Source organism: Trachypithecus francoisi, unplaced genomic scaffold (assembly GCF_009764315.1).
Source record: "Trachypithecus francoisi isolate TF-2019V2 unplaced genomic scaffold, Tfra_2.0 Lachesis_group3, whole genome shotgun sequence".
In the NCBI taxonomy this organism is placed as follows: Eukaryota; Metazoa; Chordata; class Mammalia; order Primates; family Cercopithecidae; genus Trachypithecus; species Trachypithecus francoisi.
Window position 1 is genome coordinate 122992269 of NW_022681468.1, and position 26205 is coordinate 123018473.

At 44.4% G+C, this 26205-nt stretch overlaps 1 protein-coding gene across 1 annotated transcript in view; it reads right to left on the minus strand.

The window, feature by feature from the left end:
- Positions 1–26205, minus strand: part of MAP2K1 (mitogen-activated protein kinase kinase 1) — a 114217-nt gene that overhangs the window by 32233 nt on the left and 55779 nt on the right. Inside the window, exons 4-5 of the mRNA XM_033189677.1 lie at positions 18459–18536; positions 17406–17457 (exon numbers count right to left, since the gene is read on the minus strand). Coding sequence (XP_033045568.1) covers positions 17406–17457; positions 18459–18536 — 130 coding nt within the window. The remainder of the gene's footprint in view (positions 1–17405; positions 17458–18458; positions 18537–26205) is intronic.

Genomic DNA, 26205 nt, shown 5'->3' on the forward strand with positions numbered 1-26205 from the left:
CTGGAGTGCAGTGACAATCTTGGCTCTTTGCAACCTCTGACTCCCAGGTTCAAGTGATTCTCCTGCCTTAGCCTCCCGAGTAGCTGGGATTATAGGCACATGCCACCATGCCCGGCTAATTTTTAGTAGAGACAGTGTTTCACTGTGTTGGCCAGGATGGTCTCTATCTCCTGACCTCATGATCCACCCACCTTGTAATCCCAAAGTGCTGGGATTACAGGTGTGAGCCACTGCGCCCGGCCCAAAAACACTTTCATATAGGCTCTGCAGAAGCCTTAAATCTCATTATGACCTGAGAGCCCTGTTTTTACATAACTCTCTAACCTAGGGAATAAAGGAACACTTTTGAGGCACACTCCAAGCAGGATGGCCCCAAGGTATAATAAGCTACTCTGGCTCTGAAGAGAGACATCCAATTACAGTGGGCTATGTAGCCCTCAAAAATCTAAGCCGGCGGCTGAACACAGTGGATCACACCTGTAATCCCACACTTAGGAAGGCCCAGACAGGTGGATTACTTGAGCCCAGGAGTTCAAGACCAACCTGGGCAACAGAGAGAGACCCCATCTCTACAAAAGAAAATTTTTTAAATTAGCCAAGCATGATGGCACACATCTGTAGTCCTAGCTACTCAGAAGGCTGAGGTGAGAGGATCGCTTGAGCCGGGGAGGTTGAGGATGCAGTGAGCCATGATCGCACCACCACATTCCAGCCTGGGCGACACAGCGAGACCTGTCATTCATTCATTTATACATACATACATACATGTCATACATAAATACATAAAATTTAAAAATCTAGCTTACACATGGTTTCATCAGATAGAAGGAAAAGAAAAACAAGTTGAGGTATAATTTAAAACTGTTCTTAGCATTTATTGATCTTTATCAGCTAACAACTTCAAGGCAGAAATAATTCACAGGCTCAAGTTGGATGAACTGTGTATTGATCTAAATCATGCAATGCTTTTTCAGTGTCTTAGTCAAAATAAGGCCTTGATAATTAGAGCAGGTTAAGAATGGCAGGGTGGCAATGCAAATTATTGCTTTAAATAGCATGAAAGAGAGCAGTATCCTAGCACCCTCTCCACCTCCAACCCTTTTTAACTCACAGCACAACTACCTACTTGGTTCAGCTTCGGATGAAAAGACTCAATATAAATTTTGGCAGCTAATTCTTTTCAGAGCTCCGGCATCAGGAAAAATAATCCTCTCTCCTACCCATGTCACCTATCATGTTTTCCTTGAGAACTTAAAACTGACGCATTTAAAAGTTTAGTTTTGTGTTTAAATTCTTTTTTTTTTTTTTTTTTTTCTGAGATGGAGTCTTGCTCTTGTTACCCAGGCTGGAGTACAGTGACACAATCTCGGCTCACTGCAACCTCTGCCTCCTGGGTTCAATCGATTCTCCTGCCTCAGGATCCTGAGTAGCTGGGATTACAGGCGTCTGCCACCATGCCCGGCTTATTTTTTGTATTTTTAGTAGAGACAGTTTCACCACATTGGCCAGGCTGGTCTCGAACCCCTGACATGAGGTGATCCACCCGCCTTGGTCTCCCAAAGTGCTGGGATTACAGGCTACACCCACCATAGTTTTGTGCTTAAAAGCCCAATTTTGTGCTTAAATTCTAAAGCTTCCTCTGTCAAGGTATTCTCCTTCCCCTTTTGGTTAGGAAGCTTTTTTTGTAAAGGACCAGAGAGTAAATATTTTTGGTTTTGAGGGCCACACAGTCATCTCTTTTCACAAGTAACTACTCAAATTTACCATTACAGCACAAAAGCAGCCATAGACAACATTTACACAAGCATGGCTGTGATCCAATAAAATTTATTTATGGACACAATAATCTGAATTTCCGGCTGGGCACAGTGGCACATGCCTGTAATCCCAGCACTTTGGGAAGCCAAGGTGGGTGGATCACTTGAGCCCAGGAGTTTGAGATCAGGCTGGGCAACATAGCAAAACCCTGTCTCCACTAAAAACACAAAAAAATTAGCAGGCATGGTGGCACATGCTTGTAATCCCCGCTATTCAGGAGGCTGGGACACGAGACTATCTTGAACCTGAGGGGCAGAGGTTGCAGGGAGCGGAGATTATGCCACTGCACTCTGGCCTGGGTGACAGAGACTCGGTCTCAAAAAAATAAAAATAATAATAAACTGAATTTTGTATAACCTGTTACATGTCACAAAATTTTGAAAACTATTCTTAGCCTGCAGGCCATACAAAAACAGGCCAAATTTGGCCCATGAACCAGTTTGCTCACACCTGTGTTAACTGCTTGTTGTTTTCATCCTATGTTAGTGCTTTGTCTTTCTGACCCAATGTTTACCAAAATTTGTAGGGGGAAAACTTTTTTAAAATTTGCTTGCTTTCAGCACCCATTCATCCTCCCTATCTCCTGGTAACGAAGCCCCTCCTTTTCATTTGGGATACGGTCCTCCCCAGCATCAAGTGTTTCTGCCAGGGTGGTCACCAAGAGGCGCCATCTGTTGTACCACAGTGGTGAGTGTATAACCCAGGGTGGCCCACCAGGCAACACTTGTCCCCTGGACACAGTGAATGATCCAGGCATGGGCAAGCACTCCAAGCAGAGGCAATTTGCCAATCAGTGGTTCAAGCGCTGATCCGGATGCTGGGAAGAGTGGGTGGATTACTTTCTCTGGGATAGGCAGTACTAAGGACTAGATGTGTCTGGGGCTAGTGAGGTCCATCCTGCCTCCAGTGAAGAGAATCTGACTGAAAAGGATGCCCACACAAGAATGAGCAAAGCTGAGAGGTGACCTGAGGCCATCATTTCAACCTCATATTCATCCCTGCCTTCCGACCTCTCGGTGATCCAAACCATACATCCCCTCTTCTGATTCAGTAATCTTGAGTTGGGTTTCTGCCACACCAAAGAATTCTGACTAATAAACTATGTCACTATGTCACATCGGATACTGTTTGAAAGTTGGCACGGTAGTGATTCATGCACAAAACAATGATACTGGCTGTGTTCCACAATATACAAGAGTCATTTACAGATATGTCTCTTTCCCATTAGACTCAGCTCCTGGAGGGCACAATTCATTTATGAGCCCATTCTATGCCTAACGAGTAATTCACCTAGTACCTTGCACTTGGCAGGTATTCTATAAATATTTTACAAAATGAATTACTTCTCTTTGATGGGGGAAAAGACTGTGAGGAGGTAGGCGAATAGACACGGAGGAGCATATACCTGTACCTACCTATGACTGTCAAAATGTCACCCAGAGATTTCAGAGAAACTTACTCCCCAAAGAGGTGACAGCTCTATACCCACCCCGATCAACAGCTCACAAATCACATACACCAGGCTAAACTGCACAGATTGCTTCTCCCTTTGAACACCCAGGGGAAATAGAATGCAATGTTCTGTGTAATACCAGAACAGGCCGGGCGCGGTGGCTCAAGCCTGTAATCCCAGCACTTTGGGAGGCCGAGACGGGTGGATCACGAGGTCAGGAGATCGAGACCATCCTGGCTAACACCGTGAAACCCCGTCTCTACTAAAAAATACAAAAAACTAGCCGGGCAAGGTGGCGGGCGCCTGTAGTCCCAGCTACTCGGGAGGCTGAGGCAGGAGAATGGCGTAAACCTGGGAGGCGGAGCTTGCAGTGAGCTGAGATCCGGCCACTGCACTCCAGCCTGGGCGATAGAGCGAGACTCCGTCTCAAAAAAAAAAAAAAAAAAATACCAGAACAAATCACAGTGGACCAGCTGAGCTAGCCAAGCTGAACTTATTCTGCCCAAGAAGTCCTGCTCCATTATGGCAGAGACAAATCACTTCAGGAATGAGGGTGAGAACGTGCTTGCCTTTGTGTCCCCACCTGCTGCAGACACATTAGAAATGTAGGAAAGCTACCATGTGTACAACCAAGGCAATGTACCAAACTAGGACCAGGACATACTCACCCAGTTGAAGAAAGATAACCGAAAAATGTTCAAAAGGCTACTACCTCGGTGGAAAAACAGTAACCAAATGGTACCTGAAAACACCTAACCTTCCTCAAAATACCATGAGGCACTTCTCACTTAAAACTTTGTAAGTACGGGAATACCTACCTTTAAATCACTGACATATTCCTAAGAAGAAATGTATGAATCAAATTGATGTAATTTGCTTGACTTTTTCTATGAAAACTTGTATTTGAAAAATCCTGCCTACAGTGAATGCTTTGAAAGAGCAAAACATTGGCCCCAGAGCACCTTTGTTATCAACTATTTTTGTACATTAGTTTTTTTTTTTTTGAGACGGAGTCTCGCTCTGTCACCCAGGCTGGAGTGCAGTGGCCGGATCTCAGCTCACTGCAACCTCCGCCTCCCAGGTTCACGCCATTCTCCTGCCTCAGCCTCCCGAGTAGCTGGGACTACAGGTGCCTGCCACCTCGCCCGGCTAGCTTTTTGTATTTTTTAGTAGAGACGGGGTTTCACCGTGTTAGCCAGGATGGTCTCGACCTCCTGACCTCGTGATCCACCCGTCTCGGCCTTCCAAAGTGCTGGGATTAAAGGCTTGAGCCACCGCGCCCGGCCTTGTACATTAGTTTTAATTAGAGCAGGGCACACCCAGAAATCACTTTCAACCTGGACTAGGTAATGGGACCACCAACTAGCCCCCAATACTGAGCAGGGGAGGATGGTGTCCCTTGGTATCTGCATGACTGTGGTGAGAGTGGATGTTTCAGAGGCACTGACTCTGGACCCATCTGGGGGGTCACTGAGCCCATGCCTACCCTCTAAACGAGGCTAGGAGAGGACAGTTGGCCCAGCAGCAATAGCACTGTTACAGTTGTGTGCCAGGGAGCTATTTTTCTGCCTGAGTGAGCCAACCTCCTAACCAGAGTAGCCTTGGTTCCTACCCTACTGTGGTTTATAGGATCAGCTTTTCAAGACTCTCTGAACTTCCCTTGGATCCTTCTAATGAATAAGTTTTAAGAAGCTTAAACCAAGTCAGGCTGGTTTCTGTTGCTGGTAATCATAAAAACCTCTACCAATTTATCTAAGCAACAGGTAAAATGTATTAAGTGCCTACTACGTGTCAAGCACTATTCTAAGTGCTTTGTATGTGTTAATTAATCTGCACACAACCCTTTAGGTAGGTTCTGTTTTCTCTATTTTCCTGAGGTTTGGAGAAGTTAAATGAGTCATCCAAGGTTACACAATAAGTAGCACAGTCACGATTTGAGCCTTCAACTTTATCATTGTGACAGAGTGGGAAAAAGGGCTACCGTATTTCATAGCTCCTCCCAACAAGAGATGGAGACTTCACTCTACTTTTTAAATCTTGGCTTGAAACACACGACTTGCTTTAGCCAACAGGACATGAACAAACGTGACATAAGCAGAGGCTTAAAGGGTACTTGAGTACTAGGGTTTACCCCCACTTGCTACTGGAAGAAACCAGGGCTATAGCCTCACAGAGGATGGGGAAAGAGGACCTGCCAACCCAAAGAAAAAGTAATACATTGTGTGAAGTAATAAATTGTTATTTTAAACTACTAAGTTTTGGAGGCTCGTTACATAGCAAATAGTAATTGAAATAATCAACTCTAGCCTAGCAGCTCATGCCTATAGTCTCAGCACTTCGGGAGGCTGAGGCAGGAGAATCGCTTTAGCCTAGGAGGCCAAGGCTGCAGTGAGCCATGATTGCACCACTGCACTCCAAGTCTGGGCACCACAGTGAGACCCTGTCTCAAAAAGAAAAAGAAAAAAACACTAAGCTATCTCCAGCAAATAAATATCAATAAATAAGAACAAATAAAAATTTGAGGCAGAGAAAAGACCTCTTTACTCTTCCCTATTTTTCCTAAAGGACAGAAGAAGAAATGAAGTTGAAATTTCATCAGGGAAGAATATATTTAGCCCAGAGGTAGAACTGGCCATGAGGAAGCCCATGCGCAGGGACAAGGAGACTGCTCTCTCTCATTTTCACCTGAACTCAGGTTTCCAGGAATCATTTACTCACTGTGCTGCTTGCTCGGGAATTGCTTGTGCACAAGTACCATTCCACAGTCCAGGCCTTACAGTTAATTCTTCCAGGGCTTCTGCAGAAGACTTGTAAACAACAGGAGTCTGAAATGCGGAGCAGCCAGGCCAGCCCACACAGAAGTCCTTCTAGTGACTTCCCTTTCTTGGCTGTGCAAGTGGTAAACTCTCCACTGAAGACATCTGTTCAGAGACCCATCTGGCTCACAAAGCAGCTCTTCATGCCAAAGAGCAACAATTGGTGAAGTCAGAAAAGAAAGCCCTAAGACGATGGGGGCAGCACTAGGTGGAAGGGAAAAGAAAGCTAGTTGTTCCAGGAATGTGCTGAAACCTCCCTCTCCTTGGAACAGAAATAAAGTTAGAACTCTTCATTGAAAAACACAGGGCATGGTCCATAGTAGGTACATAGTAGAGAAAAACACAGGACTAGAAAGAAACACTGTATTAAGAGCAAGAGACATGGGTCCTTCGCCCAGTTTCACAAGTTGACTCCTGTGTGTTCTGGCACAAGTTAATCATACATCCAACCATGTAACAAACCTTCAAAGAACAACTGTTTTCTACTATCGTCTTCAGGACTGAAGATACATACACAGCAATTAGACATGTTCCCAGATTTGAAGAAACTTACAGGTTAATGAGAAACAAATACATGAACTTCCTATTTTACACATATAGAAACCAAAGCTCAGGTTTTAATCACTCTTTTAGTTTCCTGATAAATCATATAAAGAAACAGGGAAGGCAATTAGCATTGTTAGAGCTTTCTATATGCAAAACACTTTGCCAGTTGCTTTCCATATGTAATTTCTTAATCCTCACAGCAACCTCTGAGTAGGCATGCAGACTCCATTTCACAGAGGATGGGATGCCTTTACTCCACCAGATGCTCCTACAACACTAACCTCACTCATCCTTCCACAGTGGTAGACTGCATATGTCAATCGCAGCGTAGAACACAACTCCGTGCTTAAGAAATGTTCATTCCTCCTCTCCTTTCGGCTACTCCTATTTCCTAGAAACTAATACATTAGGCCGGGCGCCGTGGCTCACGCCTGTAATACCAGCACTTTGGGAGGCCGAAGTGGGCGGATCATGAGGTCAGGAGATTGAGACCATCCTGGCTAACATGGTGAAACCCCGCCTCTACTAAAAAAAATACAAAAAATTACCTGGGCGTGGTGGCGGGCGCCTGTAGTCCCAGCTACTTAGGAGGCTGAGGCAGGAGAATGGCGTGAACATGGGAAGTGGAGCTTGCAGTGAGCCAAGATCGTGCCACTGCACTCCAGCCTGGACAACAGAGCAAAAACTCCGTCTCAGAACAAAAAAAAAAGAAAAAGAAAAAAAAAAGATACTGATACATTAAAATATTCTAACATGGAACTCAGAAGTCTTAAAAAGCCACAGATTAAGGACTAAACTGCTGGAAAAACTGTTTCCCCCTCAAACCAATCACTGCCTCTTATTGATGCTTTCTTGTCAGTAGAAAGAGAACAAGGTGGCAGCCAGTACACTTAGAAAGCAGGTGGCTTTCTATATTTAGCACTCTTTTTTTTTTTTTTTTGGAGACAGTGTTTCGCTCTTGTTGCCCAGGCCGGACATGGCGCGATCTTGGCTCACTGCAACCTCTGCCTCCCAGGTTCAAGCAATTCTCCTGACTCAGCCTCCCAAGTAGCTGGGATTATAGGCGCCCACCACCACGCCCGGCTTAATTTTTGTATTTTTAGTAGACGGGGGCTTCACCATGTTGGCCAGGCTGGTCTCGAACTCATGACCTCAGGTGATCCACCTATCTTGGCCTCCTAAAGTGCTGGGATTACAGGCGTGAACCGCTGTACCCAGCCTACAGTTAGCATTTTAAGTGTATACTTGCATGCATTTTCAAAAATGTTTACACCTGTGAACCTATTACCACAAACAAGATTTAGCATTTCTATTACTCCAGAAAAGTTCCCTTACGCACTTTGATGTTAAACTATCCCCACCTCTAGACCCTCAGGCAGCCACTGATCTGCTGTATGTTACTGTGGATTGTCTGTTCTAAAATTTCTTATTAGCAGGCTCTCACAGTATGTACTCCTCTGTACAGGGCTTCTTTCCCTTAGCATATTTTTGAGATTCATCAAAGTTATATATATCAATAGTTTGTTTTTATTGCTGAGTTGTACTCCATTGTTTGAATATATCAGTATATACCCACTCATCTGGTAATAAATATTTTTGTTTTGCTTCTAATTTGGGGCAATTATAAACAAAGCTGCTACGAACATTTGTGTAACAAGTCCTTGCACGAGTTAATGTTTTCATTTATCTTAGGTAAATGCCAAGGAGTGCAGCTGATGGTGGTGTGACTTAATTTTAAAAGAAATTTTAATACCTGTTTTCCAAAATGGTTGTCCTCTCTCTGAATGTTTTTAAGAATTTATCACTGGTGTTCAGCAACTTATTTTACAGCTTTACTGATATGTAACTTTCATACAGTAAACTACATAAAGTGTACCATTTAATGTGTGTGTGTGTAAAACCATCACCACAATCAAGATAATAAACATGTCTATCACACCCAAAAGCTTCCTCTTGCTCCTTTGTAATTGTTTCCTTTCTCTCCTGCCCTCAGTACCTGGGCAACCACCGATTTGCATTTTGTCCCTAAAGTTTGTAGTTTCTAGAATTTTACATAAATGGAATCATGTGTATCCTTTTTTGTCTTACTTCTCTCATTCAGCATAATTCTCTTTAGATTCATCCAGGTCTTGTTGCATGTATCAATGGTTTCTTCTACTGCTAAGTAGTATGCCATAGTATGGAAATATCATAATTTGTTTATGCATTCAATTGTTAATGAGTATCTGGGGTATCTCTAGCTTTTGGCTATTACAAATAAAACTACTATGTATGTGTATGTACAAGTATCTGAATGGGCATATTCCTTCATTTCTTTGTGGTAAATTCTAGAAGTGAAATAGCTAAATGTATATTCACTATATGCTTAACATCTTATGAAACTGATAAACTGTTTTCCAACATGATTATACCATTTTACATTCCTACCAGCAGTGTAAAGTGTCTTTATTAAAGTTCTCTAGTAAAGTGTCTGTTCAAATCTTTTACGTTTGTATTCAGTTGTTTCTTTTTACTAAGTTATAAGAGGTCTTCATCAAATATTCTAGATAAAGTCCTTTGTCAGATGTATGTTTTGCCAATATCATCTCTTGGTCTGTGGCTCGTCTTTCCATTTCTGTCAGTGTCTTTCCACCACTCCCCACTCCCACCAGACAAGGTCTTGCTCTGTCCTCCAGGATGGAGTGAAAGATTATGGCTCACTGCAGCCTCGAACTCCTGGGCTCACGCAATCCTCCTGCCTCAGCCTCCCAAGCAGCTGTGACCATAGGCACACATCACCAGGCCCAGCTAATTTTTTCTTTTTTTAGTAGAGATGATGTCTTGTTATATAGACCAAGCAACCCTCCTGCCTTAGCCTTCCAAAGTGCTGGGACTACAGGTATGAGCCACCACACACCAGCCCTGTCAGTATCTTTTGAGAATCAAATATTTTAGGTTTAGATAAAATTCTCAATTGATTGATTTTTCTACCTAGTGCATGCCTTCTGTCTCCCATTTAAAAACTGCCAAAACATGGGTCACTAAGATAGTCTCCAATGCTTTCCTCTACAAGATTTTATAGCTTTAACTCTTACAGTTAGACCTATGATCTACAGTGAGTTAACTTTTGAATATGGTATGTGGTAATAGGTAATGGTCAAGGATCATCTTTGTGCATATGCATACCTAATTGTTCCAGCATCATGTGTTAAAAAGATTATCCTTCCCCTATTGAACTACCTTGTAATTTCATCTGCCAAAAATCAATTGACTATATAGGTATGTGTCTAATTCTGGACTCTTCATTCTGTTCTACTGATTTATTATGCTTGTCTTTACACCAATACAACACTCTATAACTACAGCTTTATAATAATTTTTTTCTTTCTTTTTTTTTTTTTTTTTAAAAGAGACAGGGTCTCCTTATGCTGCCCAGATTAGAGAGCAGTGGCTATTCATAGGTGTGATTCCACTACTAATCAGCACTGGAGTTTTGACCTGTTCCACTTCTAACCTGGGTCAGTTCACCCTTCCCTAGGTAACCTGTTAGTCTTCTGCTCATGGGAGGTCACCACATTGATGCTGAACTTAATGCAAACACCCAACTGGCATTAACACACTACAGCCCAGAACTCCTGGGCTCAAGTGATCCTACTGCCTCAACCTCCCAAGGAGCTGTGACTGCAGGTGTGCACCACCACGCCTAGATATAATACATCTTAAAATCAGGTAGTCTAAGTCCCCAGCTTTTTCTTTTCTCAATGTTGTCTTAGCTTTTCCAGGTCCTTTGCATTTTCATGTAAATTTTAGATATAATTTGTTAATTTGACAAAAAAGGCTGCTGGGATTTTCAATATGATGGCTTTAAATCTACAGATCAATTAATATATCAATTGCCTACATAGCAATCATAGGGTTAGCACTTAAAACTGTTAACAACACGAGTCTTCTCATCAATAACATATTTATTCATGTCTTCTTTAAATTCTCCATTTATTTAGGCCTTCTTTAATTTATTTAGGTCTTCTTTAAATCTTCTTAGGAATGTTTTGTGGTTTCTGGTATTAAGGTTTTGATATCTTTTGTCAAATGTGTCCCTCAGTATTTCCTATTTTTTGATATTATGGTAAATAGTGTTTTTTTCTCACATCAATTCCGAGTTGTTTACTGCCAGCACAGCCCCTCCTTTCCTGAGACTCCAGTTACTTCTATGTTCATCAGCATGACATTGTCTTACCTGCCTCTGAAATTGGCCCATAGGTCTCATTCTTTTCTTGCCCTTTCCCCCAGACTCCAATTACATGTAACTTAGACTACTTGAATCTTGTCTCACAGGTCTCTGAGGTTCTGCTCTTTATCTCTTTCTAGTCTTTTCCTCTATTGTGCTTCAGTTTCTATAGCTCTACTAGAGCATCTTCAGGTTAACTGTTCCTTTCTTATGTAGGGACTAATCTGCACAAGAAAATCAATTTTTCACTTCAGATACTGAAATTTTCATCCACAGAAATTTCACGGTTCTGGCCAGGCGCGGTAGCTTACGCCTGTAATCCCAGCACTTTGGGAGGCCAAGGCGGGTGGATCACGAGGTCAGGAGATCGAGACCATCCTGGCTAACACGGTGAAACTCCCTCTCTACTAAAAATAAAAATACAAAAAAATTAGCCAGACGTGGTGGCGGGTGCCTGTAGTCCCAGCTACATGGGAAGCTGAGGCTGGAGAATGGCCTGAAACTGGGAGGCGGAGCTTTCAGTGAGCTGAGATTGTGCCACTGCACTCCAGCCTGGGCGACAGAGCGAGACTCCGTCTCAAAAAAAAAAAAAAAGAAAGAAAGAAAGAAAGAAATTTCACGGTTCTTTTTATCTTCCATTTCTCTGCCTATATACTCATCTTTCCCTTTAAATACTCGCGCATATATTTATAACATCTCTTCTGTTTTTTTTCTTCTTTTTTTAAGTACAGATGGGGTTTCACTATGCTGCCCAGGCTGGTCCACCACACCTGGCCTCATATCTCTTAAAGTCATTTTCTGCTAATTCCATTATCTCTTTCATTTCTGGATCTCCTCCTACTGATTGGGTTTTCTTTTGGTATGGCCTGGCTTTTCCTGCCTCTTTGCTAGTCTGGTAATTGTTTTTATTAGATGCTGGACACTGAATTTGGTGTTTAGATTCTGTTGTCTTCGAGTGTTAAACTTTGTTTTGCCATGTTGTTAAGTAACTTGTAGGTCAGACTGACCTTTCAGAGACTTGTTTTATTGGACAGCTTTTAAAAACTTTTCCCTGGAGCTAGTTTAACCTGGTAACTAAGGTGACTTTTCTGGGGTCTCTATTGCGTTTCATTTATGTTCAATTATGGCTTTCCATTCTGAATGGGTGGAATTTGAACTTCTCACAGCCCTGCGTAAACTCTGGGAATTGTTCAACATATAGCTCCTTGGTAATTCTCTGTCTGGTCTGATGGACTTTCACCCTGCACATGTGCAGATCAGTATTCACCAACAGACTCCAGGGGATTTATACGCCAGATGCAGTGGCTTATACCTGTAATCCCAGCACTTCGGGAGGCTGAGGCAGGAGGACTACCTGAGTCCAGGAATTTGAGACCAGCCTGGGCAACAGAGCCAGATCCCTACTCCACAAAAAATCTAAAAATTATCCAGACGTGGTGATGCACATCTGTAGCCCCAGCTACTTGGGAGGCTGAGGTGGCAGGATTGCTTAAGCCTGCAAGTTCAAGGCTGCAATGAGCTGAGATCGAGCCACTGTACTCCAGCCAAAGTAACAGAGCAAGTTCCTGTCTCAAAAAAGGGGGGATGGGGGTGGGATTTAAAAAGTACTTCCAGACCGGGCGCGGTGGCTCAAGCCTGTAATCCCAGCACTTTGGGAGGCCGAGACGGGCAGATCACGAGGTCAGGAGATGGAGACCATCCTGGCTAACATAGTGAAACCCCGTCTCTACTAAAAAATACAAAAAAATTAGCCGGGCGAGGTGGCGGGCGCCTGTAGTCCCAGCTACTCGGGAGGCTGAGGCAGGAGAATGGCGTGAACCCGGGAGGCGGAGCTTGCAGTGAGCTGAGATCTGGCCACAGCACTCCAGCCTGGGTGGCAGAGCGAGACTCCGTCTCAAAAAAACAAACAAACAAAAAAAGTACTTCCAGGCAAAAAGCTGAAGCAATCATAGGGATTACTGCTTCTGTTTCTTATCTCTCACTGATCACAGTCCTACCTTATCTGTTGTTCAGAGTCTGATTACAACTGTTTCACATGTATGTTTTCCAGTTTTATAGCTGTTTATGGTGAGACGGCAAGTCCTTCGCCAGTAACTCCTAATAATTTCAGAAGACGAAGTCTAGTTTTCTTTTTAAAAGTTAGCTCTGAGTTTCCTCGGCTCTTGTCAGAATAGTGGCTAGTTTTGTTTCTTTTTTTTAGACAGAGTTTCGCTCTTGTTGCCCAGGCTGGAGTGCAATGGCGCAATCTTGGCTCACTGCAACCTCTGCCTCCCAGGTTCAATCAATTTTCCTGTCTCAGCTTCCCAAATAGCTGGGATTGCAGGCATGCACCAACACACCCGGCTAATTTTTTGTATTTTTAGTAGAGATGGGGTTTCTCCATGTTGGTCACGCTGGTCTACAACTCCCAAACTCAGGTGATCCACCCGCCTCGGCCTCCCAAAATACTGAGATTACAGGTGTGAGCCACCGCGCCCAGCCAATAGTCTGTAGTTCTTAACAATGCAGTTTGACGGCCCCAGGTTGAAATTAATAGATGCACAAAACTGAACCATATGTACAAGCTGTAAGCTGGTCATGCGAATTCCAACTACAAGTCTATCACGGACAGAAATTTTTCAATATTTTGAGAAATTTTCCCTGGAATGAGAGGGAACGCTTGTACAACATTCTTCTTTGCGCTTCATTTTCTATTTCTTTTCTCCCCACAAATCTCACTAGGGATAAGCTGCCATTACTCCTCTTTCTAGACAGCCCACGTAGCTACTCACTCTACCCCCAATGCACTGTTTCCCAAAGTGTGGCTATGGACCACACCATTAGAACCAGCGCTTACTTAAGAACCAGTGTCTAGCACATCATATAACATGGATGAACCATGAAGACATTATTCTAACTAAAACAAGCTAGTCCCTAAAGGACAAACACTGCATAATTCCACTCAAATGAGGTACCTAGAGTAGTCAAACTCATAGAGACAGAAGATAGATTGGTGGTTTCCAACGGATGGGGAAAGGGGGAAATAGTGGGGTTTTTTTTGTTTTGTTTTTTTTTGAGATGGAGTCTTGCTCTGCTGCCCAGGCTGGAGTGTAGTGGCACAATCTCAGCTCACTGCAACCTCTGCCTCCCAGGTTCAAGGGAGTCTCATGCCTGGCCTCCCAAGTACCTGGGCTTACAGGTGTGTGCCACCATGCCTAGCTAAATTTTGTACTTTTAGTAAAGACGGGGGTTTCGCCATGTTGGCCAGTCTCGAACTCCTGACCTCGAATGATCTGCGCACCTCGGCCTCCCAAAGTGCTGGGATTACAGGCGTGAGTCACCACATCCGGTGAGAGTTGTTAATAGATACAGAGCTTGACGTCTGCAAGATGAAAAAAGTTCTGGAGATGGATGGTGGTGATGGCTGCACAACAATGTGAATATACTTAATGCCTCTGAACTATACACTGAAAACTTGAGAAAATGGTAAACTTTATGTATATATTTCTTTACAATTAAACTTTTCATTTTTTTTTTTGGAGACAGAGTCTCTGTTGCCCAGACTAGAGTGCAATGGCATGATCTCAGCTTACTGCAACCTCTGCCCCTCAGGTTCAAACAATTCTCTTGCCTAAGCTTCCTGAGTAGCTAGGATTACAGGCATGTGCCACCATGCCCAGCTAATTTTTGTATTTTTAGTAGAGACAGGGTTTCACCATGTTAGCCAGGCTGGTTTCAAACTCCTGACCTCAAGTGATCCACCTGCCTCGGCCTCCCAAAGTGCTGGGATTACATGCATGAGCCACTACGCCCTGCTAATTGCCTATTTTTAAATTTTCAGATCCCTGTGCCCTACCCCAGACCTACTGAATCAGAACACCCTCCAACACTTGCAAACACTGTCATAATGAAGTGATCTCTACCTGAAGACCTGAAAGCTCAGTATCTGGAAGAAGTAAGACTAACAAAAAGAACACTAGGGGAGAGAAGGGGGATGTCAAAAAAAAAAAAAAAAAAATGCATCCAGGAGTCAGCCATGTCAAAGGTGGTTCCACTCAGTGCTCAGCTTGCTCACCTGTGATGTATCACCTACACTATGGGGTTTGTAAGCTGTCCATTCAGTTCCACCAGCCCACCCTAGTCCACTCATCTCCTCTTCAGCTCTCCTCCCTACACCAGTCACTGTTGACAGTGCTGCGGCAGAAGGGACATGGCCGACAGCACTATGTTTACCAATTTCCTGTTCTCTGGCTTCATCTTTTTAAAAAGCAACTATACCAAGGTATAATTTATATACTATAAAATGCAGTCACATTAGTGGATAGTTGACTTTCAACGAATGTATATACCCATGTATCCATCACCATTGTCAAGATGTAACATTTGCCCTTCCCGCCATCTTGGATCCTATGGAGGTCTGCTGGGAATAGGTCTCTAAAAGGAAATATGTGGAAGGCTGTGGTGCAAGGCCATTTTTGCTGGCTATAAGCAGGGTATCCAGAGCCAAAGGGAGAAGACAGTTCTTCCTAAAGTTGAAAGTGTTTATGCCCGAGATGAAACACAATTCTATTTGGGCAAGAGATGTGCTTACGTATACAAAGCAAAGAACAATATAGTAACTCCTGGCGGCAAACCAAACAACATCAGAGCAATCTGGAGACAGGTAACTTGGGCCCACAGAACCAGAGGCATAGTTTGTGCCAAATTCTGAAGTTCTCTTCCTGCTAAGGAATCCAAGTGCTGTTGTACTCCGTCAAGGACTTTTTTTTTTTTTTTAAAGACAGAGTCTCGCTCTTGTCACCCAGGCTGGAGAGCAGTGGTGCGATCTCGGCTCACTGCAACCTCCGCCTCCTGGGTTTGAGCCTCTCCTTCCTCGGCCTCCTGAGTAGCCGGGATTACAAGCACCTGCCACCACGCCCGGCTAATTTTCTGTACTTTTAGTAGAGACGAGGTTTCGCCATGTTGGCCAGGCTGGTCTCGAACTCCTGACCTCAGGTGATCCGCCCGCCTCAACCTCCCAAAATGCTGGGATTACAGGCATGAGCCACCACGCCCAGCCCCCTTCAAGGATTTAAACTAATGAGAAGTCAATAAATACAAGTGGATTTGTGCTCTTGGGGAAAAAAAAAAAGATGTAACATTTGTGTCACCCCAAAAAGCTCCTTCATGCCCTCCCCCCTTTTTTTTTTTGAGACGGAGTCTTGCTCTTTCGCCCGGGCTGGAGTGCAGTGGCCGGATCTCAGCTCACTGCAAGCTCCGCCTCCCGGGTTTTTACGCCATTCTCCTGCCTCAGCCTCCCGAGTAGCTGGGACTACAGGCGCCCGCCACCTCGCCCGGCTAGTTTTTTGTATTTTTTTTTAGTAGAGACGGGGTTTCACAGTGTTAGCCAGGATGGTCTCGATCTCCTGACCTCGTGATCCGCCTGTCTCGGCCTCCCAAAGTGCTGGGATTACAGGCTTGAGCCACCGCGCCCGGCCCCTTCATGCCCCTTTAATCTCTCCCTAGACCCCTCAGGCAACCACTGATCTACTTTCTGCCACTATGGATTTGTTGTTATTCTCTCTGTAATTTCATATAAATGGAAATAGTTTGGGCTGTTTTGTGTCTGGCTTCTTTCACTCAGCATAAATGTTTCTGAAATTCAAAGTTACGTGTATCAGTAGTCTGTTCATTTTTATTGCTGAAGAGTATTCTATTGTATAGAAATACAACAATTTGTTTCTCTCTTTGCCTGCTGAAGGATATTTCAGTTGTTTCTACAAGAAATACAGCTTCTTTAAATATTTGTATGGATATATGTTATCTTTCATCTTGGACAAATGCCTAAGATGGTATGCTCACATGGTAAGTCTATGTGTACCTTTATTAAAATAAATCAGTTTATTTTTTTTAATGTGTTTTGTTGTTGTTGTTCCTGTTGTTGTTTTGAGACGGCATCTTGCTCTGTCGCCCAGGCTGGAGTGCAGCAGTGCAATCTCAGCTCACCACAACCTCCACCTCCTGGGTTCAAGCGATTCTCCTGCATCAGCCTCCCAAGTAGCTGGGATTACAGGAGCTAGCCACCATGGCTGGTGGCTAATTTTTGTATTTTTAGTAGAGATGGGGTTTCACCATGTTGGTCAGGCTGGTTTCGAACTCCTGACCTTGTGATCCACCTGCCTGCCTGGGCCTCCCAAAGTGCTGGGATTACAGGCGTGAGCCACTGCACCAAGCAATAAATCAGTTTCTTTTATAGCAAAACTCATATGCAGCTGGCCAGTCCTGACTTTGGGCATATGCACAATCTAGTCCAGTGAAAAGTGACACCGGAGACTGGATAACTAAGTTCTGGCTGAGGCTCTTAGCTAGACTTCCAGGGTGACTATGACTATGTCCATCACAGCTATAGGCAATAGGTGTAGCAAGACCAAGAAGAGGGTGGGAATTGCTGCCCCAGCCACCAAACTAAACAATGATTTTTAATAAAAGATTTAACATGTTATTAAAAGGCTTTTACACGAAAACAAAACGTACAAAAAAGAGGAAGCAACAACCTTTGGATTATATCTAAAATTCAAAGCACAACAACTAGCAAATAACTTCTTACCTCTGTGCATGATCTTGTGCTTCTCCCTCAGATATGTCAGGCCTTTTATTACCTAGAGGAACGGGAATGTAAAAGAAGACAAAATACTGGTGATTAAAAAAATAATCTATTTTAAAATACTCTAGAAAAATACTTCATTTATCATCATCACAAATCTGCCCTCTTTTTTTTTTTTTTTTTTTTGGAGACAGAGTTTCACTCTTGTTGCCCAGGCTGGAGTGCAATGGTGCAATCTTGGCTCACCACAACCACCCCCTCCTGGGTTCAAGCAATTCTCTTGCCTCAGCCTCCTGAGGAGCTGGAATTACAGGCATGCACCACCATGCCTGGCTAATTTTGTATTTTTAGTAGAGATGGGGTTTCTCCATGTTGGTCAGGCTGTTCTCGAACTCCCGACCTCAGATGATCTGCCCGCCTCCACTTCCCAAAGTCCTGGGATTACAGGCACGAGCCACTGCACCCAGCCCCTTATTTTTTATTCTTTTGTTTCATTTTCTTAACCTGCCTTATCAAGCAACCATCTTTTTACATAGAGTTGTTTTGTTTTGAGACAGGGTCTTGCTCTGTCGCCCAGACTGAAGTGCAATGGCACAATTATGGATTATGGCTCACTGCAGCCGAGTCTCAAGTGATCCTCCCACCTCAGCTTTGCAGTTAGCTGGGACTATACGTGTGCACCACCATGCCCAGCTATTTATTTTTTTGTAGAAGTGAGGTCTCATCATGTTGCCCAGGCTGGAGTTGAACTCCTGGGCTCAAGCAATCCTCCCACTTCGGCCTCGCAAAGTGCTGGGATTACAGGTGCAAGCCACTGTGCCTGGCCCCTGGTTTTCAAGACACACAGATTTTAATATAAAGAAAGTCACATTTCTCATTCTAATGCAAGAGAGACAACAGTGTCTATAGACTCCAGACAGGGAAGAGTCTACTGAGAAAATACCACTATTTTTAAATCCCCTCACTGACTTCCCATCTTCCTCTCTTGTCCATTTCCTACCAACTCATTAATTTATCAGTGAGGAACTTAGAAGAAAACCTTCATAACATACTCACAGCAATGCTAACTTTTCCTAAAATTTGTTCAGGAATTCTTCCAGCTTTCTTCAGGACTTGATCCAGAGAACCTCCATCCTAAGAATGAGAATACCAGACCAGTTAGTGACAATGTTTCTAACTATTCTTTCAAGGGATAACTTTCGGGAAGAAAAGGAATCTTTAAACCTCATGAGGAAAGTGAATCTCAGGCAAATCCTCCTAAAAGGTTAAGAGTAAGCACCCATTGGTTTATTGCTGACATCAAATATGGTATGAATGCAAACCACTGTGGGAGGTGTCAAGTAACAACTCTAATCCCACGAATATCATTCAATTACTAATTCAGTAGTCACAAAAAGGCCTGATTTGCACTGAAATAACAATATAATATAGTGGTTTGGGGCGCAGGCTCTAGAAGCAAACTATAAATGTGAATTCCAACTCTATTGCTTACTATCTGGGGAACTTGACTAAGTAACTCAACCTGCAAAATGAGGATAATAATCACTAGGCTATTATAATAATCACAGGGCTATATAAGGATTAAACCAGCTAATAGATATAAAGCACTTAGAACAACATATGGCACATAATAAGTGCTCAACAAATGCTGGCCATTTTATCACTATCACGTATGTCACAAGGTACATTTGGTACTGTGCTAACAAATCATAATTATCAATCCAAAGAAAAATGTCATAGAAAGCAATAATTCACTCCACAAATCCTACAAAGTACCACAGACTGTGTTAGCTTCTATGGGGGTCAGATATATGAAAAACAGCTGGTTTCTGCCCTTAATACATTTACTAATAGGGGAAATATGTGACTTTCAATAAAATATAACTGTGGTATTATTTTATTTATATATATATATATAAAAGTTTTCATCTATGGTTTCCGGTTTATAACTCCCATGTGCCCTTGTTACAGTCTTATTTTTCATTTTTCAAATCTTTTTCTTTTCTTTTTTTTTTTTTTTAATAGAGATGAGGTCTCCCTATGTTGCCCAGGCTGGTTTTGAAATCCTAGGCTCAAGCGATCCTCCCACCTCAGCCTCCCAAAGTGCTGGGATTACAGGCATGCCTTAGTCTTTTGTTGTAACTTTGGGTGTGTAAGGCCTCAGGAATAGGCCTCAGAATCTCTCCTGCCCTCTTTTTACCTGCCCCAAAGCAGGACTCTAATATACCCCCCACCTTTTTAACTGTGGATCTCAACGCCTTCCCCTGAGAGGGTCCTGCCCTATATGCTGGGGGAAGGAATGCTGACCTCATGAAGCTGCCATAAAAACCCAGAACACGGCAGGGCGCGGTGGCTCACGCCTGTAATCCCAGCACTTTGGGAGGCTGAGGCAGTCGGATCACGAAGTCAGGAGATCAAGACCATCCTGGCTAAAATGGTAAAACCCTGTCTCTACTAAAAATACAAAAAATTAGCCGGGCGTGGTGGCGGGCACCTGTAGTCCCAGCTGCTCAGGAGGCTGAGGCAAGAGAATGGCGTGAACCCAGGAGGCAGAGTTTGCAGTGAGCAGAGATCGCACCACTGCACTCCAGCCTAGGCCACTGCACTCCAGCCTGGGTGACAGAGCGAGACTCTGTCTCAAAAAAAGAAAAAAAAAAAAAAAAAAAAAAAACCAGAAGGCTAGGTTCAGGAAAAGTGAACAAATGGAGGTTCCTGGAGGGTGGTGAGCCCAGGGAAGGCATGGAGGCTTCGCACCCCACTCCCATACCTTGTCCTATGTGTCTCCTCATCTGTATCCTTTGCAATGTCCTTTATAATGAACCAGTAAAATTAAGTGTTTCCCTGAGTTCTGTGTGCCCATCCAGCAAATTAATCGAACCCAAAGATTGATAGGATCATGGGAGTCCCAACTTAAAGCCAGTCAGTTGGACGTTTTGGAGGCCCAGACTTGCAACTGGTGGTGGCGGAGTCTTGGGGACTGAGCCCTGAATCCATGGGATCTGACATGATCTTCTGGTAGACAGTGTCGGAATTAAACAGGAAGACACCCAGCTGGCGTCCGCTGCTTAAGAGTGTAGAGAAAATCCCTCCATACCTTTGGTCACAGAAGTCTTCTGTGTTGATTGTTGTGGTGTGACAGTAAAGGAAAAAACACGGTCTGGAAGTTTTTCCCAATATTAACAATGAAACCATAATGGCATAAGAAAGTGATACAGACATGCAGAAGAAGGGAGAAGTAATTCTGACTTCTCTTAAAAGATGGCATTTGAGCTGAATATTACTCAAAGGATGAGCATGATTTCTATACCTGGAAAAGGGGAAGAGAAAAGGGAGAGAAGAACAGAGTACTGCAATAAGATCAAAGCAGAGACGCATTACATTGCTGAGTACTCCTGGGATGATGTGGTCATTTCACTGTTGGTGCATGAAGAGATGTAGTGACAGATCAAGCTGGAAATGGCCAGCTGTGACCAGAACCCCACCTAGGAACTGGGACTTGACTTTATGGAGGCAGAAGTAAAGGAATCCAACCTGAGTGTTTAAAGATAAGAATCACAGCAGCTCAGGGAGACAGACAAGACTCTGGAGGCAGAGAGACTGGTAAGGAGATGAGATGACATGAATGGGGTGCCGGACAGAGGCAATGGAAAAAGAGTACTAGAGAGGATACAAGTATGGTATGAAGCCAGGCTCTGCAGGGCTCACACACCAGGGGCTCCCATTAAGGGTTCTACATTTTAACCTACCATCTTGAAGAAATGCCTGGCTAAGAGGATCCTGATATATCAAAGCAGAAAAAGGTTAAGGTCCCCTGTGGCTTCAAGTGTAGCCAGTTACCACTTGCAACTTAAAATTACCCTCAGAGGCCGGGCGCCGTGGCTCACGCCTGTAATCCCAGCACTTTGGGAGGCTGAGGCAGGCAGATCATGAGATCAGGAGATCAAGACCATCCTGACTAACACAGTGAAACCCCATCTCTACTAAAAATACAAAAAATTAGCTGGGCGTGGTGGCGGGCGCCTGTAGTCCCAGCTACTCAGGAGGCTCAGGCAGGAGAACAGCATGAACCTGGGAGGCAGAGCTTGCAGCGAGCATAGATCGTGCCACTGCACTCCAGCCTGGGCAACAGAGCAAGATTCCGTCTCAAAAAAAAAAAAAATTACCCTCAGAGGTAGACCTAGTTCCTGAAAACTCAAACAAATTTTCTAAAGTATCCCATCTATATTGAGCAGTTATCATCATCCTCTATCATTTATCAAATGCCTCTGTAAATGTAAGAACTACTTTAAAAAAAAAAAAACTATAAGATAAAGATAGAATACACTCTCTGCTTAGGGAGACAGAATATATTCGTAAGAGGTAAGGCACTTTAAATCCTCCTCTGAAACAAGGCACGGAACAAACAGTTGAATGAAGAGAACAGACAATGCTACTGGTGCTCAGAGGAGGAAGTGATCCTCCTGCCTCAGCCTCCCGTGTAGTTGAGACCACAGGTACGTGCCACCCCACCCAGGTATTTTTTATTTTTTTATTTTTGTAGATGGGGAGTCTCACTTTGTTGCCCAGGCTTGTTTCGAACTCATGGGCTCAAGCAATTCTCCTGCCTCAGCCTCCCAAAGTGCTGGGATTACAGGTGTGAGTCACTATGCCCAGCCAGCACTACCTCTCAACTGACCCCAAATGCAGCCTAGGACAGGGGGCAGCCCAGGTAACTGTCTTGGTTTACACTTCTCCTGGGAGATGGTAGGAGAAATATCTCTATCAAAAAGGGAAAAACAGACCAGGTGCAGTGGCTCATGCCTGTAATCCCAAATCTTTGGGAGGCCGAGGCAGGAGGATTGCTTGAGGCCAGGAGTTCAAGACCAGCCTGGGCCACATAGTAGTGAGACTCCATCTCTACAAAAAATAAAAATTAGCTTGGCATGGTGATGCACATCATTGTCCTAGCTGCTACCTGGGAGGCTCAGGCAGGAGGATTGCTTGAGCCTAGGAGCTCAAAGTTATAGTGACCTATGATTATGCCACTACACTCCAGCCTGGGCAACAGAGCAAGACCCTATCTCTAAAATTAATTAATTAGTTAATTTTAAAACAAAAAGGAAACATTGGCTCTCTTTCCTTTAACAAACTCCATAAAGCTACAAGCAGAGTATAATGTGAACAATGAAATTACCAAATGTAAGGGGCATAAGTCAGTCAGGCTTCTCCAGGGTTGCCTGCAACTAACCATACAACTTTCTAATTCTAATTCACTGTTGCCAAGTCCTTGCCTTAAGCTGCTGAAATTGTGCTTATTTTTAGAAGCCAATTATTAAGTAAGTCAATGGTGCTTTTGTGAAGGTTTTCTATGGAAGAGACAAATGCTTTACGAAAATAACAGTTCAAAAGCTTTTATTCCTGCACAAGAACCATCAACTCTGGGTCCCTAGTTCTCCGCTTGCTCAGCTACCACCTGAGCAGGAATCTCCTTCCCCAAAGACAAAAGCATTCCTGTTCTGATCAGGGAGCATTCATTTCCCTCCTTGGGTCTCAACATTCAGACTGGGCAGTACACACAGGGCTCATTTCTAGGGAAGATCAGCCCCCGGCTGAGTGCTTTAGAAGACAGGGCTCAACCAATGCTGATGACACAAATTTACTGCAAAACGCATTTCCAGGGCCAGGCGTGGTGGCTCACATCTCTAATCCCAGCACTTTGAGAGGCCAAGACAGGCGGATTGCTTGAGCCCAAGAGTTCAAGACCAGCACGGGCAACACGGTGAAACCCCATTCCTACTAAAAATACAAAAATGAGCCGGGCATGGTGGCATGTGCCTATAGTCCCAGCTACTCAGGAGGCTGAGGGGGTTAGATCGCTTGGGCCCAGGAGGCAGAGGTTACAGTGAGCCAAGATCACGCCACTGTACTCCAGCATGGGCGACAGCGGAAGACCCTGTCTCAAAAACAAACAAACAAGCAAACAAAAACCAAAAATAAAACCCCATACATCCCCTAAAATTGATCAGAGCAATGGATATGTGGTAAACCAAATATATCAAAATATAAGTTGTGGAATCTAGGTGGTGGGTTTACGACTGTACACTTCCTTCCAGTTTTCCTGCACGCTCAAATTTTTTTGTTTGTTTTTTTTTTTTTTTTTGAGACAGAGTTTCGCTCTTGTCACCCAGGCAGGAGTGCAATGACACAATCTCGGCTCACCACAACCTCCACCTCCCAGGTTCTTCAAGTGATTCTCCTGCCTCAGCCTCCCAAGTAACTGGGATTACAGGCATGTGCCACCACACCTGGCTAATTTTGTATTTTTAGTAAAGATGGGGTTTCTCCATGTTGGTCAGGCTGGTCTCGAACTCCTGACCTCAGGTGATCTGTCCGTCTCAGCCTCCTAAAGTACTGTGATTACAGGCATGAGCCACCACGCCTGGCCATTTTTGTAGTTTTTTAATAGAGACGGGGTTTCACCATATTGGCCAGGCTGGTCTTGAACTCCTGAACTCAGGTGATTCGCCCACCTCAGCCTCCCAAAGTGCTGGGATTACAGGCATGAGCCACCACGCCCGGCCTGTAAAAATTTTAATAATAAAGTGTTGGGAAAATAATATTCATGACACAAAACTCATGCAAAGACTGTGACAGAGAGGACCAAAGACCTGCAGAAGCTGGGGTGTGGCTATCGAACAGAGTTCTCTCTACCTGACAACACCTTTGAAATGCTGGAGCTGAGGCAAAGCAGAAGGTCCGAGGGAAGCAAGAGCCCACAGTCAGAATTTTCCTTCCAGAGGAAGCCAGGGCAGGGCCTTTCCTGCTAGAGGACCTGCTCAGGAACAAGGAAGGACTGAGAGTGCCCAGAGCTGAAGCAGAAAGCCACTCTGGCTCTCATGGCTGCCTGGTCTCTGCTCTTCAAGCCACAGCTGCTTCCTACATGGTCCATCTAGATGCTCTGGCATCACCTGAGCCTCTCCACTGCTACTGACTGACTGCTCTAGCTGCCCTCTGGGTCTATGTATACTCAGGGCCAAAAGGTCCTATGGCAAGCTCCAAGGCCTAACCCTCCCCCACCAAGCCCCAAGCCTGACCAGGTCTTCCCCATCCTGGCCACCCTCATTCAGTAACTCAACACATACCAACCAACGGGTGCCAGACACTGTGCTTGGCCCTTGAAACATTTTCCCCTCCCAGTCTCAGGCTCCCCACGGTAACTCCAGAGATACTTTCTGATTTAGAGACTTGTGCAGGAACATCTCACTATTTCCAGAGAGCCAAATCCATGGGGGGAAAAAACTGACCTGCAGTCACTGGAAATGGGCCAAGAGAATGGGAAACCAACCCCAGTCATTCCCAGTGTCATCTTCTCCTGAAGGAGAAGGAAGGCTTGAAGGAAGAGGAGGACATGGCAAGGGCACAAGAGATGTGATCAACATCTATAAGTTCAAAGTGAATAAGAATTCCAGAATAAGGACGCCACCTAGCATCTCAAAAAAGGTCAGTGTAAAGGAAGAAGCCTCCTAGTATCTCAAGAGGTCAATGTAAGAAAAATAAAAAGATTGGCGGCTGGGCGCGGTGGCTCAAGCCTGTAATCCCAGCACTTTGGGAGGCCGAGACGGACGGATCACGAGGTCAGGAGATTGAGACCATCCTGACCTCGTGAAACCCCGTCTCTACTAAAAAATACAAAAACTGGCGAGGTGGCGGGTGCCCGTAGTCCCAGCTACACGGGAGGCTGAGGCAGGAGAATGGCGTAAACCCGGGAGGTGGAGCTTGCAGTGAACTGAGATCCAGCCACTGCACTCCAGCCTGGGCGACAGAGCGAGACTCCGTCTCAGAAAAAAAAAAAAGAAAGAAAAATAAAAAGATTGGCTTAGCACGGTAGCTCATGCCTGTAATCCCAGCACTTTGGGAGGCTGAGGTGGGCAGATCATGAGGCCAGGAGTTCGAGACCAGCCTGGCCAACACGGTGAAATCCCGTCTCCACTAACGATAAAAAAAAAATTCAGGCCAGGCATGGTGGCTCAATCCTGTAATCCCAGCACTTTGGGAGGCCAAGGCGGGCAGATCATGAGGTCAGAAGATCGAGACCATCCTGGCTAACATGGTTAAACCCCATCTCTACTAAAAATACAAAAATTAGCCGGGCGTGGTGGTGGGCACCTGTAGTCCCAGCTACTCAGGAGGCTGAGGCAGGAGAATGGTGTGAACCCAGGTGGCAGAGCTTGCAGTGAGTGGAGATCGCGCCACTGCACTCCAGCCTGGGCGACAGAGCAAGACTCCGTCTCAAAAAAAAAAAATTAGTGGGGAGTGGTGGTGCACACCTGTAATCCCAGCTACTCTGGAGGCTGAGGCAGGAGAATCTCTTGAACCTGGGAGGCGGAAATTGCAGTGAGCCGACATCGTGCCACTGCACTCCAGCCTGGGCAACAGGACCAAGACTCAGTCTCAAAAAAAAGGGGACAGGGACCCTTCACCACCCTAAAAAATAAAAATAAATAAAATTAAAAAAAAAAAAAAAGAACACAAGAAACCCAAGGAATAAGAAACAGCTCCCTGAGGGAAAGCCAGGACCCAAGTAGAAAATAATCAGCAGCCCAGACCAAGGACTAGGACCAAGCCAGAAATGTTCATATGCTTCCCACAGAGAATGCTTTGCTCTCATTGAGGAAAGAGAGAACAAGCACTTTCTCTAACCTTTAGATGTGCAGAAGATGTTTTTAGGATTTAGGTTCCATATGGCACCCACAAATGTCGGCAGATGCCTATAACAGTGGATGCAGCACTTCGTGATCATTACAATGAAAAGAGGTTCAAAATA